Below are 12,808 nucleotides of genomic sequence, written 5' to 3'. Positions count from 1 at the left end.
TATAAACTGTATTCACCAAAGTTGAACTACATGTAAAGCCTTACAAAAGGATTGATAGGCTACATCATTCCAAATACAGAATCATTTTCAATACAATGTAATAAAACATTGATCCTTTTTTTTTAATAATTTAGGTAAACTTTTATTTTGATGTTGATGGGCACAAATAATTGGCATGTCTATATGACTTTTAGTAATATCAGACAAATCCTAAACCACTAGCCACAAACCACTCTCGTCCATGCCCTCACCCCTTGTACTAACCCTGCTGGTCTGTGCCCACAAGCTGTGGATGGTCTGAGCAGAGTGGAGCGAAAACCATTTACAGGGGTATATGCCGCCTCCCCCTAATTACACCTCTCCATCCCCAAAATTAGCTGCAATGCTTACAATGCCTTGGACTTAACTGTTAAGTCATGGCAGTTCCAACAAAAACTATTATGTCATTTGCTGTGGCAGTTACAAGGTCCAATAGCATTAGTTTGCACATGTAAATTGAACCTTTTAAGAACCTTGCAAGTTCAACTTACATTTTATTGTTTTTTTCTGTTTGCAAAACCTTTTTTGTTACAGCAGCCCACTCCCTGCACCACAGGAGGAGGGGAGTACATTGACTCAGATGGTTACCATGATTGACAGTTCACACTATGGATCAGGAATCCTAGTGAGCTGTAAGAAATCCCCTCTGTTCTCCCTGTGTAGGTATTTTGCACTTTGGGGTCTCCACTGCACCCCCCCTATTTTTCCTGACACCAAGTAACAATTGCAGGGCCCTCGGGTAGGCAGCAGAAATGGTTTCTCCAAGCATACCTGATCGGTACGGTGGCTAAGTGGTTAGCACTTCTGCCTCACAGCGCTGGGGTCATGAATTCAATTTCTGACCATGGCCTTGTCTGTGTGGAGTTTGAATGTTCTCCCCGTGTTTGCATGGGTTTCCTCCGAGTGCTCCGGTTTCCTTCCACACTCCAAAAACATATTAGTAGGTTAATTGGCTGCTATCAAACTTGACCTTAGTCTCTCTCTCTCTGTCTGTCTGTGTGTGTGTGTTAGGGAATTTAGACTGTAAGCTCCAATGGGGCAGGGACTGATGTGAATGAGTTCTCTGTACAGCGCTGCGGAATCAGTGGCGCTATATAAATAAATGGTGATGATGATGATGGTAGTAGGAGCTGCCAGGAAGGATGTGACAATAGGCATAACTCCTCTTGTAATACAGAAAGGGGGATTCAGTAAAAAAAAAAAACAACAACAACAACTTGGTCTTGGTACCAGATATGACTCTGCCCATTAGTAATGGCAACACATATGGCTCTGCACATTAACCTTGGGGATATTGGATGGCTCTGAATATTTAATTTACAACCAGATATGGCATTGCACATTTGATTCTGTGCAAGACATAGCTTTGCACATTACTCTTCACACCAGGTATGGCTTTGAATATTAAACGTGTCACCTTCCACAGCCTGCTCTGCTAGCTGTTTACATGAACCTGAGCTGAACCCATAAGCTGCTGTGCAGGCATATGCAATCAGCTCTGGTTCAGTGAACATACAGTAAAGCAGGCTCTGCAAGGCAACGGAAAAGAAAAAAAAAGTAAAGTTGGAGGCAGACACTATAAACTATGGTAAATAATGCACTTTCATACCACACACTACACACACCCTTTCTTGATAATCGTTTCTTTAGTGTGGGCTGAGTCGTAGTTACCCATATAGCAGAAATAGTGGTGACTGAAGTGCTATTGTTATAATTAGAGCTGGATAGGCATTAGATTTTACTTTGTTGCACTAAACTGCACCATGTTACGAGCCGCGGTGGTTCTGTGCTTCCTCCTTGGATCATTTTCCCTTCAGTTCCAACCGTTTCCAGGACAACAGTCTGGACGCTCTCTGCTAACAGTGCCGCGTCACGGCGTGATCTATAGCCAGGCGCACGTAAGCAGTTTATAATATGTGGCGCATTTAGAGAGCCAGCGAGGACAGTTTTTGTCATTAATAGAATTTGTTATATATATATATATATAATATATGTATACATTTTCCAGGGGTTGTGCTTATGTCCAATAAAGCCAAAATAAGTAATTTATTTGCAGCCTCCTGGGCTGATTGACTGTCCTGTGCCTCCCCTTTTTCTGATTGGCTCATCAAAGTATTTAAGGCAGGGAGGGCAGAGCCTCCCTGACGGTTATAGCGTTGGTGTGCCGCACAGATTGCTAACCTGCTGTTGGATGCTTTCTCTGTCCTTAGATTGGTAACCCGTTGTGACCCTTGGTTTGTTTATTGGACTTTGCTTCTACACTTGTGCCCCTTTGACCTTTGCCTGTTTCCTGGATTCCTCTGTTTGCTGCCGGTACCGACCTCTGGTCTGTTTCACGACCTTCCTTGCTTGCTCTGACCCACAACCCTGGCCTGTCCCGGATATCAGCCTCCAGTATTTCGTTTACCTGCATCCTGTACCACGGTTATACTGATAAGCCTTTACTACCCTAGAGCTTAAGTCCGGGGGGCATCTGAGTACCTCCGAACAACAACAGTTCTACGGGAAAAACGGTTGCTAAAGGTGAAGACCTCTAATAGCTTGGTTCTAAAGGCTCATCTACTTTTTGCATTTGGTGGACTGTTGATGTATGCCACTGTTTCCTCCACCAGCAGATGAACCGCTACCTGAACTCATTACATTGTTTTTATACACTACATGGCCAAAAGTATGTGGACACCTCTTCTAATTAGTGTGTTTGGCCATTACGGTCACACCCAATATCAGAAGGTGAGTAAAATCAAGCATAAAGGCACGCAATCTCCATTGTTACATTAGCAGTAGAATGGGTTGTACTGATGAGCTCAGTGACTTGGCACTGTCAGAAGATTTCTCAATTTTTTGCCCTGCTAAAGCTGCTACGATTGTATAGTGGAAACATCCAGGTGTAACAACAGATCAGCCGCAAAGCAGTAAGTCACACAAGCGCACAGAATGAGACCACAGTGCTGAAACGCATAGTGCGTAAAAATAGTCTATCAGGTGCAACACTCACTACAGAGTTCTAAAGTGACGTTGGAAACAACGTCAGCACAAGAACTGTTTGTCGGGAGCTTCCTGTATTGGGTCTCCATGGCTGATCAGTCGCACACAACCCTCAGATCACCATGTGCAGTGCTAAATGCTGATTGAAGTGATGTAAAGGACATCACCATTGGAAACACGTTCTCGGCGTGACGGCTCACACTTCACCATCTAGCAATCTGATGGACGAATCTGGGTTTGGTGGAGAATGCTTCTTACCCAAATGTATACTGCCAACTGTAAAGTTTGGTGGAGGAGGTATAATGGCCTGGGTTGTTTTTCATGGTTTGAAGTGAACAATGACATTCTAGAGAACTGTGTACTTCCAACTGTGGCAAAAGTTTGGGGAACTCCAGTTCTTATTTCAGCATGATAATGGTTTCCTTGGTTTGGTGTAGAAGAACTTGACTGATCTGACCTCAATTCCATCAAGCACCTTTGGATGAATTGGAATGATGACTGCGATCCAGGCCCTATCACACAACATCAGTGCCTGAACCCACCAATGGTCTTGTTGCTGAATATATGCGAATACTAGCAGCCATGTTCCAAAATCTAGTGACAAGCCTTCCTAGAAGAGTGGATGCTGTGACAGCAGCAAAGTGGGGACCAAATCTATATTTATGCCACGGTTTTGGAATGAGACATTCAACAAGCACATATGGGCGTGATGTTCAGGTGTCCACATACTTCTGGCCATGTAGTGCAGGTTGTTGACTTTAAGTTGGAAACAAAAACTTCTGATATGGGTGAACTACATATGTACACAAGCAAAAGGAAAGCGGATCCGACTGACTTAGTTCTGATGTTTGGCACAAATATATTTAAAAGAAAACAGATACAGATATAGGCCTATTCTTGTAGCTAGTCTAGATTTGGATGGCCTAATTCTACCCCAAGCTTTCCATAATTATACATAATAACAATAATAATAATTATTCATAAATCAAAACCTACTAAAAACCATACAATAACAGATGTGTTTATACATTACATAAAATATGTCATTTCTGATATCCTCTAGGGCTTGTCCACATATAGTGCTTGCAGTGTGCCGTCCTTGTGGTTGTTTCACCAGTAAGACCATGCAAACCAAATGTACAATGGAAGACGATATGAAAGCAGAGATAGAGAACTTTCTTTAACCCAATTTAACAAGAAAATGTTGCTGTGACAGCTGAGCTAAGCTCAGGCCCCTGGTGATGCTGGCTGGCACCATTATGAGGACTCTTGCCGCTTCTCCGGCCCGTATTTGGTCCACCTGCACATGCGTGAGCTGGCTGGGGCTTCGGTAAATAGGGAGTAACCCTAAATCCAGACAAAACTCACATTTCTGCCAAATCTAATCTAGGGTTTTTATCCCTATAATAAATACACCTCTCTGTGCAGTTGGCTTTGTTGTCTGCTAGGTAACAAAAAATGTTATACACAGACCTATATCCACCTAATGCATGCATCGGTGCCCACCTGCTTCCCAGTCAAGTGCTCTTACGCAAACGCTATGCACAACAATTTGAGAGCCACCCATGGTACGTCCCCCTCCTTTTACTCTGGGAGGTGAATGCTACATCAGCCACATACCAAAACAGTTATCCTTTGATCAATATGGAATGCGTTGTCTATACACATGTCATTTTTAACAAATGCCAGATGAATGATATATGGTATTTCTTCTATCCATGACCACTTGGAAAAAGTCCTATGAGAAATAGTATTCAATACACAATTATTTCACCTCTTGGTGAATGCAGGTCGTACGCTATAATTGTGCCTCATTACGACCACCAAAACTTAACAAGGTATGTTGTCCCTTAAGTTGACAAACCTGTCAGTGGCGCACGCAGGGGGGTTTCTGAGTCTCCAGAAACCCCCCCCCTCCGCTAACTAAGTGCCCACCATAGCGGCACTGTACTATACAGCATCCGCGGCGCTGTCAAAGTAGCGTCCGTGGCGGTGCTGTATTGTATACAGCACCGCCGCAGACGCTTCTTTGACAGCGCCGCGGCTGCTGTATAGTACAGTGCTGCCGAAACGGAGCTGCTGCGCGCGTATTCTGTTTTTTTGGGGTTTTTTTGGTCAGGGGGGAAATCCCCCTGACAATCCTGCGTGCGCCCTTGCCTGTATCACTGGGAATTAAGATGATCTGCATTTTTCAGCAACTTCTATTATATATACAGTATATATAATTTTTTTTATAAATGATTTATTAAGAACTTCAAGTGTAAATACAAAAATTAAGTTACAACTCGCAGTGACAGCATCAACAGAACTACTGTTACAATTTAACACTTTCAGTGTACATAAATAAGACTCTGAAAGAGGTGAAGCGACTTCTGGAAAACTAAATTTACATGGTATACCTTGGGGTCAATGCCCACCCACTGGGTTTTTAGAGCAGGACATGGGATTTCGCTGACACAGACCATCTAACCATGGATGGGGCATTTATTCATACGATTACAATGTAGAAGTCCCTTCTCCTTCTGGTGAGGCTTATTTAAATAGTTCTTACCAGGAGCATTGCCTTTAAAATCTTCCTATTGAGATTTATTCTCAAAGACATGAATACATAAAAAGAAGTTGAGTATTACATAACACACTATGAATAAAATACAAATATATTAATTATGGTGAATCTGTCAGATTATAATAGGAGAAATCACTTCTCTTGTATAAGAAGGGAAAGGATCTACTCTAACCAGGATTTGGAACACAAGTTAGAAAAGTTTAATAATATTATTATAAACAACAACAATAATTATTGATGTTCTATAATAGAAGGCTTATTTATTAGCATGGCGTGGTTAGTACAAGCATGCTGTAAAAATAGCATCCAATCAGAAATGTGCTCATATTAAACTGTCAGTAGATTGATGATAACATTTGATTTATTGGTTACTGTGGATTACAGCATGCCTCTATCTATTACTGGCACCATGTAATTACATACGTCTTGTCATTTACATGTAAACAATATATTACAGTCATAAAAATTAAAATACCCATGTACTGAAGACGCTGAACTGGTAAACATGACACAAGCGCTGTGACCCAAGACACATACTGCCACATCATGTTGTTTTTACAAGTGCTGTACAGTATAACTTCATGAAACATCAAAGGGATCAGAGAAAATATATCCACTTAGTAAAGCCCTGAATCCTCTAATCACGTTGCTTTGCCTGCTGCTTTGCTCATTAAATGAAAGGCTATTATGTGCAGCTCACTAAACTTCCAGTTACACGGTTATGTCAACTTGCCTCAAAACCTGTTCAATAAGTAGGAAGTGCAATCAAAAAATAAATTAAGCTTAAGTGTCATTGTGTAATGTATAGTTTATGACCCTGCCACAATGTGATATGTACCTGAAGATTGCCACTGTGCATACCTCCAAACATCTGACCAGGCAAAATAGAGACAAAATAAATCCCGCCTCCAACCCACCCACTCCCAGTCTAACCACACCCACTTTCCCCCATTGCCTCTAAGTAACGCCCAAGTTGGCCTCTGCACTGCCCCAAATTGATGCATGACAGAGAAACTTCATCCTCCCTGGCAATATTTTAAAGCCTCCATAGGTCTATACGATACTCGTATTCCATTTTTACTGCTACAAATTCAAGTTCAAATTCAACAAATTCAAGTTTGCAGACGTCAGCAAGATCCACTTTAAGTTGAATACATTTGTCTGGTTCAGTATTTTCCCCCTATTTTATTTACTGAATTAACATGGACCCAGTTAATTCGATTAATGTAAATGGCATGCTTTCTATAAACTGACCGAGTACAGATTAATGCAATCGGAAATTAAGTGGGAAATAGTGAACCATACAGTCTTCATAATGACATAATAGCTCATGCTGCCATGTCTGGGATAGACGCCTTATTCATTTCTTGCTGTTATAATTAAAATATGAAAAAAGCAAAATAATTAATTTTACTAACAATTATATAAACCAATGCAGTTGCAGGTGTAAAAAAAAGCCTGTACTGTATTTTTCTCTCAATAAACGTATTGTTTTAATTTCATACCGAGATTCATGGTAATGTATGGACCTTTTAAAGGTTAGAGGACCACATATGCGGGCCTTAAAAGTGTACCAAATAGCTTATCTCTCTTACAAAGAGTACCTCAGTTCTCAGCATATCTGATTTCAATACTATGTGTGGGAGCTGCCATGATTATAACTTATATGTAAGACATCAGCTCCCATGGCACAGTGCCACTGGTGGCCAAACTATCATGGATTATGGTAGAATACTAGCCTGATTTTACCAAGCAATAACGTTGGAAGTCAATAATCTTAAAACATACTATACATGGTGTTCAATTTACTAATGTAAATGGCCTCTAAACCTAAAATACAAAGTTGAACCATACTTATTTTTGAGGAGTCCTCCTGATGCAATTTTGCGCCATTAAGCCCCAGCCCCGCTATGAAATGCAGTGATTTTTGCATTTTCCAGCAGGGGGTGGGGCTACTGTGACGCAATAGCATCACCACACCCTTCCTACCCCCTGTCACATGACCTCTCCTCTGGATATCCCAGAGGAGAGGTTTTGAAAATGTTTCAAGTATGAGTTGAACAATTTAAAAAACCCCCATTATTTCTTAAGTGTAACAGGAAATGATTACGTCATCAAAAACAAATGATGTTTAACTTTAACTTTATTTAGACAGGATCAGATCTAGAGGGAAGGACAGTGGAGACATGGAGTACTTACACAGGATGGGGGAGGGAAGCTCTGAGCGGGAGACTCCATTGTTTTCTCCACAGGTAACTGCTGAGAGCTGGGCCGCACGGTCACTACTACTTCTGCAATGTAAGGATAACACATGCCATAAGTCATATACTGTACATATGGTAGATTCAGCAGTGATGCCTCTTTGCTCTTAGTCTGTCTCACTCCACTCCAATTTACATTTTGGCTCCTCAGTCTGGTGTCTACTCTGCTTTACCTTTTCCTCTCAGTTTCCATGCATAGCATTCCTCCACCACCGTTTAATTTCTTACCTGTCTATCCCATACTTACCTACTTTCTTCAGCTCCCTTCCGGGAGCCAGCCAGTGGAGGGGGGCGTGAAGGGGCGGGGTGGCCGAAATCGTGTCATTTCGGCCCCGCCCCCTGTGACGTCATGACGCAAATTGCGTCATTTGACAGCGGGGGCGGGGCCAAACGCCGCGATTCCCGGTGGATCTAATTCTGCCCACTTCACTAGGAAGTGGGGCACTTCCTAGTGAAGTGGGCAGAATTCGGGAGATTGCCACACTCGCCCGGGAGTCCGGGAGACTCTCACAAAATGCGGGAGTCTCCCGGACATTCCGGGAGAGTTGGCAAGTATGGTCTATCCACTCAAACTTCAAGCCCCCTTGTATTACATCTACAGAGTGTAGAAAGAGTGAACACACCCCCTGGAAATTCATGTCTATCTTGGGCTGGGTCACTGGGCTACCTGCATTGTTTTACCTAAAATGTTCCTAATAGGCTGCTGAGTCGGGTCTTGCCCCCCAGGCTACAATTTACCAGCCCTTCCCTGTACCTACAGAATTCCTTTAAACAGGAAACAAAACAAGTCCTCAGTTACATCCTAATTTGTGGTCATTTTAGTAGCATTACTATCTCTAAGCGGACATGAGTTCAGCCCTACCCCTACTTTAAAAACTTTGTGAAAATGGGTCACAGTTCAAGCACAGGGGCCATGGAACACACACCCAAAAAATGGACTAGTCGATAAAGTTGCTGAAAAGGGGAGGTAGTATGGGATGAACCATTCTAGGATTTCACCATGATTTATTCTTAAAGCCTAGTTTTCAGAATCTGTCTCTTTCAGTAAATCGGGTTGCATCAGCTGTAGTCTAACAGACCCCAATTGGTCCGGAAGCGATAGGGCTGCTCAACCTGAGCATTAAATGGCTGAAGTTGGACAATTTGCCAAACTGCACAGTGATCCTGTCACTCAACACTTGGCCTGAGTAGCCAGACATCCTAGTCAGAATTATTTAAGTTAAGTGGACACAGCTTTCTTACTTATTGTAAAGGAAATTGGGTTTGACCAGTGGTGAAATGCAGGAGGTGCAGCCGCTATGGGGCACTGAGGTGAGGTGGCCCCCACAGCACTTCTTGTGGCCCCTTCTCTGCTCTGCCCCATTTGGACATGAAAAGAGCAGAACTGAGCTCTCGTCTGAGTTGTGAATGGTAGTGGGAGCATACATGATAAGAAGAGGCCCCCCTGTTTTACTATGGACCCAGTGATGGACTGTTCTGACCCTGGTTTTGACACAGAACTTCTGTCTCCAAATAGTTCAGCAGCAAAAGAGCCAATAATTTTTAATAACTTTCTATTTCACATGTTGCATATATGCCCCCCTTAATAATGTGGCATTTCTATGAACAGTTTTGGACATGAATACAGAAAGGTGAGGTTTGTTTTTATAAAATGCACTAAATGTCAGTTAGCCTCTGATAGATTGCTAACCAAGACAAGCCACTTTGCAACAAGCCTCAATAAGCACACAAAATCATAAATTTTATACACATTGAGCACTTGATGCAAAGCAGTCAAATGGTTTAAATAGACTTTTGACCCAAAAGAGAAAGTGGTGCCCCAGCTTTTTGTTTAAAAGGCACATGAGCCCTATGCCACACAAATCATTCACAAAACATATCTCATACCTGCTGACCCTTAATCATTTATAACTTCAGAACATTGCCATACTAATCACATAAGAAACAATAGCAGATGTATATTTATATATCGAAAATAAACAATGGTATTTTATTATTGCAATTCCCTCCTTACTGGTCTTCCCAAAGTCAGACTTGAACCCCTACAATCTATTTTGCACGCAGCAGCTAGATTGATTTTCCTTACTAACCGTTATTCCTCTGCTGAGCCCCTCTGTCAGTCTCTACATTGGCTGCCTGTATATCAACGAATCCAATATAAAATTCTTCTTCTAACATACAAGGCCATCAACAAAATTGCACCGACATACATCTCCTCACTTATCTCAAAATATCTCCCTACTCGACACCTCCGTTCTGCACAAGATCTATGTCTCTCCTCCACTCTCATCACATCCTCCCATTCTCGGTTACAGGATTTTTTCCGGGCTGCACCTAATTTGTGGAATTCCCTCCCACGCACAATAAGACTTTCCTCTAGTCTTCAAACCTTCAAGCGTTCACTGAAAACCCACCTCTTCAGACAAGGTTATGATATTCCTCAACCACAATCTTAATCTCCCTAGATTACCCTATTACCACCCTCTACACTGCTAACACAAGACAACAACCCTCTGACCAACACTGCAACACACACAGCCCACTCAATACTTTTACCTTTGCGTTTGAGCTGGTCCATTGTGCAATATGATGTAGTACATGCCCTAGTGTTTCTAACTCCCATTGTCCTATAGATTGTAAGCTTGTGAGCAGGGTTCTCTTACCTCTCTGTCTGTATTACCCAGTATTGTCTTATCAGTGTTTGTTCCCAATTGTAAAGCGCTACGGAATTTGCTGGCGCTATATAAATAAATGTTGATGATGATGATGATTTAGCGCCGTTATAAGGTAGCTGTTACTTCAGTACTCTACCACATTGAATGCTAGACAATGAAAGAAGAATGAATAGATGCCAGGTATATTTAGCCTGTATCTGGCGACTGCAAGGTAAAGTCCCAAAAAATGATGTCACCATAGGTTGTAGACTACATCAAAACCAAGCATAGTGTATACTGATTTTAATTTACTTTTTCTCACTGCAATCATTACAATAATCATCCCAAAACACAATATTAAAATCTAACTTTACTTCTCACAGCAACTCTTATACATATTTCTAAATCTATAGCCAGCCAAACACACTATATACACTAAATGGAAATGTTGACTTAACAATATGTTTTCCGAGATTCAGCCATGTCCCAATACTAATCACACAGCGAATACCATTTTTCTGTCATGTGCATCTATTCGCCACCTTATGCTGTGTCATACCTGAGACATATATATACAAATACACACAAGCAGATTACAATATATGCTGTTACACACTCAGCATCACAGATATATAACTCCCAATATTTCATATAGCCAAATATACAATTTATTTTGTTAGATACACACGTCCATGCAGACTTTTCAAGAAAGAAAAAAAAGTATAAAAGTGCATAAAAAAGTATAAAAAAAAAATGTATTATAACCCAGACAACCCAATCTCCTAACAATACACAAGTCTAGAAAGATTCACTTCCACACACAAGCTCTAGTATATACATTGCATTTTCTGCAGCGCATTCAAATCGTCTAAAAAAGATAAACCCACACACACACACACACACACACACACACACACATAAAATAAAAAATAAATAAATAAAAAACAATGGACACACAACAAAAGCAACAGAAAATGCAACTTAAACACACATATTTCCAGGACCAGTAATCTCACCTTGTTAGAGCCGGACAGCCTCGCACCCACGTGCTGCAGGATGGGGGACACAGAAGTAATTACCACAGAACAGATCAGGGAAAGTGTTGCAAGAATTGCATCCATCTACACAGCGTGCTGCTGTTACTATAGCAACCCACGCACTTTACAGGGGAAGGGGCGTACCCATCACTCTCACTCCATCCTATCATAATCATGATCTCATGCCCAGCGTTCAACTTTCTCTAGGTCTTGCATGTGATTGGTTAGTAGAGTGAAGAGGCGGAATTTAGGGTTGCTGTGTGATTGGTAGAGAGCTGAGCCCGAGCTCTATACATACGAAGTAATGATTGACAAGATAAAAGGATAGTGACTATTTACACTGAATGCTTGGTTGGCGTCCTCCAGCTCTACCTGTGTATTGTTTCCACTCACTGGATGACATCTTTACACTCTCCTGTCTGACATATAGACTCACTCCTTCTGCATATTCCCATATGATTATTACTTTATTGGCATTTATATTATATCTAGATTTAAAGTGATATTACTACAGGTACAGCTTATGCACAATGCACACTTTTTTATATACCTTATTCTGCTCATAACATACATACATATTAAATTAGGCATGCCCATAACTGCCCTTTGGCCAGGTTGTTATGAAAGTCAGCAAAGGTTGGACATTGGTTAAGACATCTAGTTGTTTATGGAAGTCTCTCATGAAATTATTTCTCTATTTCTCCTGCATATATGATGCAATATACTTTATAAATAAATCATAATACTGTAATGATAAAACCACACAGACTTTGTGGAATGCATCGCATATTCAAACTTGCTACTCTGAAAAATGAATTATTATGTCACTATATAAACGTATAGCACATGGGATCTCTTACCAAACAGAACCCCAAAAGAAAAGGAAAGTATAAGTTATCTGTCCTCCAATATAGCTACTTTTTCAGAACATTCTTTTTTTGGGTCTGATTTAAATCTTCTAGTTGCATACCTACCAACTGTCCAAATTTAGGTGGGACAGTCCTGATTTGAGGACTCTGTCCGGCCGTGCAGATTGGTACAATTGGACCAGAATGGTGGGAGGAATGTATAAATCCATTTACTTACATCCAGCGGTGTTGTATAAGAGCAACAACTTCATGGTCTAGCAAGGGGAGGGCAAGTGATTGAGAAGCACAATAAACGCCTGAAGGGGTGTGGCCATCATCATCATCATCACCATTTATTTATATAGCGCCACTGATTCCGCAGCGCTGTACAGAGAACTCACATCAGTCCCTTCCCCAT

General features: G+C 41.3%; 1 protein-coding gene across 1 annotated transcript in view; it reads right to left on the bottom strand.

Moving 5' to 3' along the window:
• The window catches only part of DIXDC1 (DIX domain containing 1), a 122,319-nt gene extending 110,701 nt beyond the window's left edge, over positions 1 to 11,618 (bottom strand). The window contains exons 1-2 of the mRNA XM_075190989.1: positions 11,522 to 11,618; positions 7,790 to 7,881 (exon numbers count right to left, since the gene is read on the bottom strand). Of these exons, the coding sequence (XP_075047090.1) occupies positions 7,790 to 7,828 (39 nt within the window). The 5' untranslated portion in view covers positions 7,829 to 7,881; positions 11,522 to 11,618. The remainder of the gene's footprint in view (positions 1 to 7,789; positions 7,882 to 11,521) is intronic.
• Positions 11,619 to 12,808: the final 1,190 nt, after the last annotated feature.

This window comes from Mixophyes fleayi, chromosome 11 (assembly GCF_038048845.1).
Source record: "Mixophyes fleayi isolate aMixFle1 chromosome 11, aMixFle1.hap1, whole genome shotgun sequence".
Taxonomy (NCBI): Eukaryota; Metazoa; Chordata; class Amphibia; order Anura; family Limnodynastidae; genus Mixophyes; species Mixophyes fleayi.
Note: the sequence above shows the minus strand (reverse complement) of the source record. Positions and strands in the feature narration are given on the sequence as shown.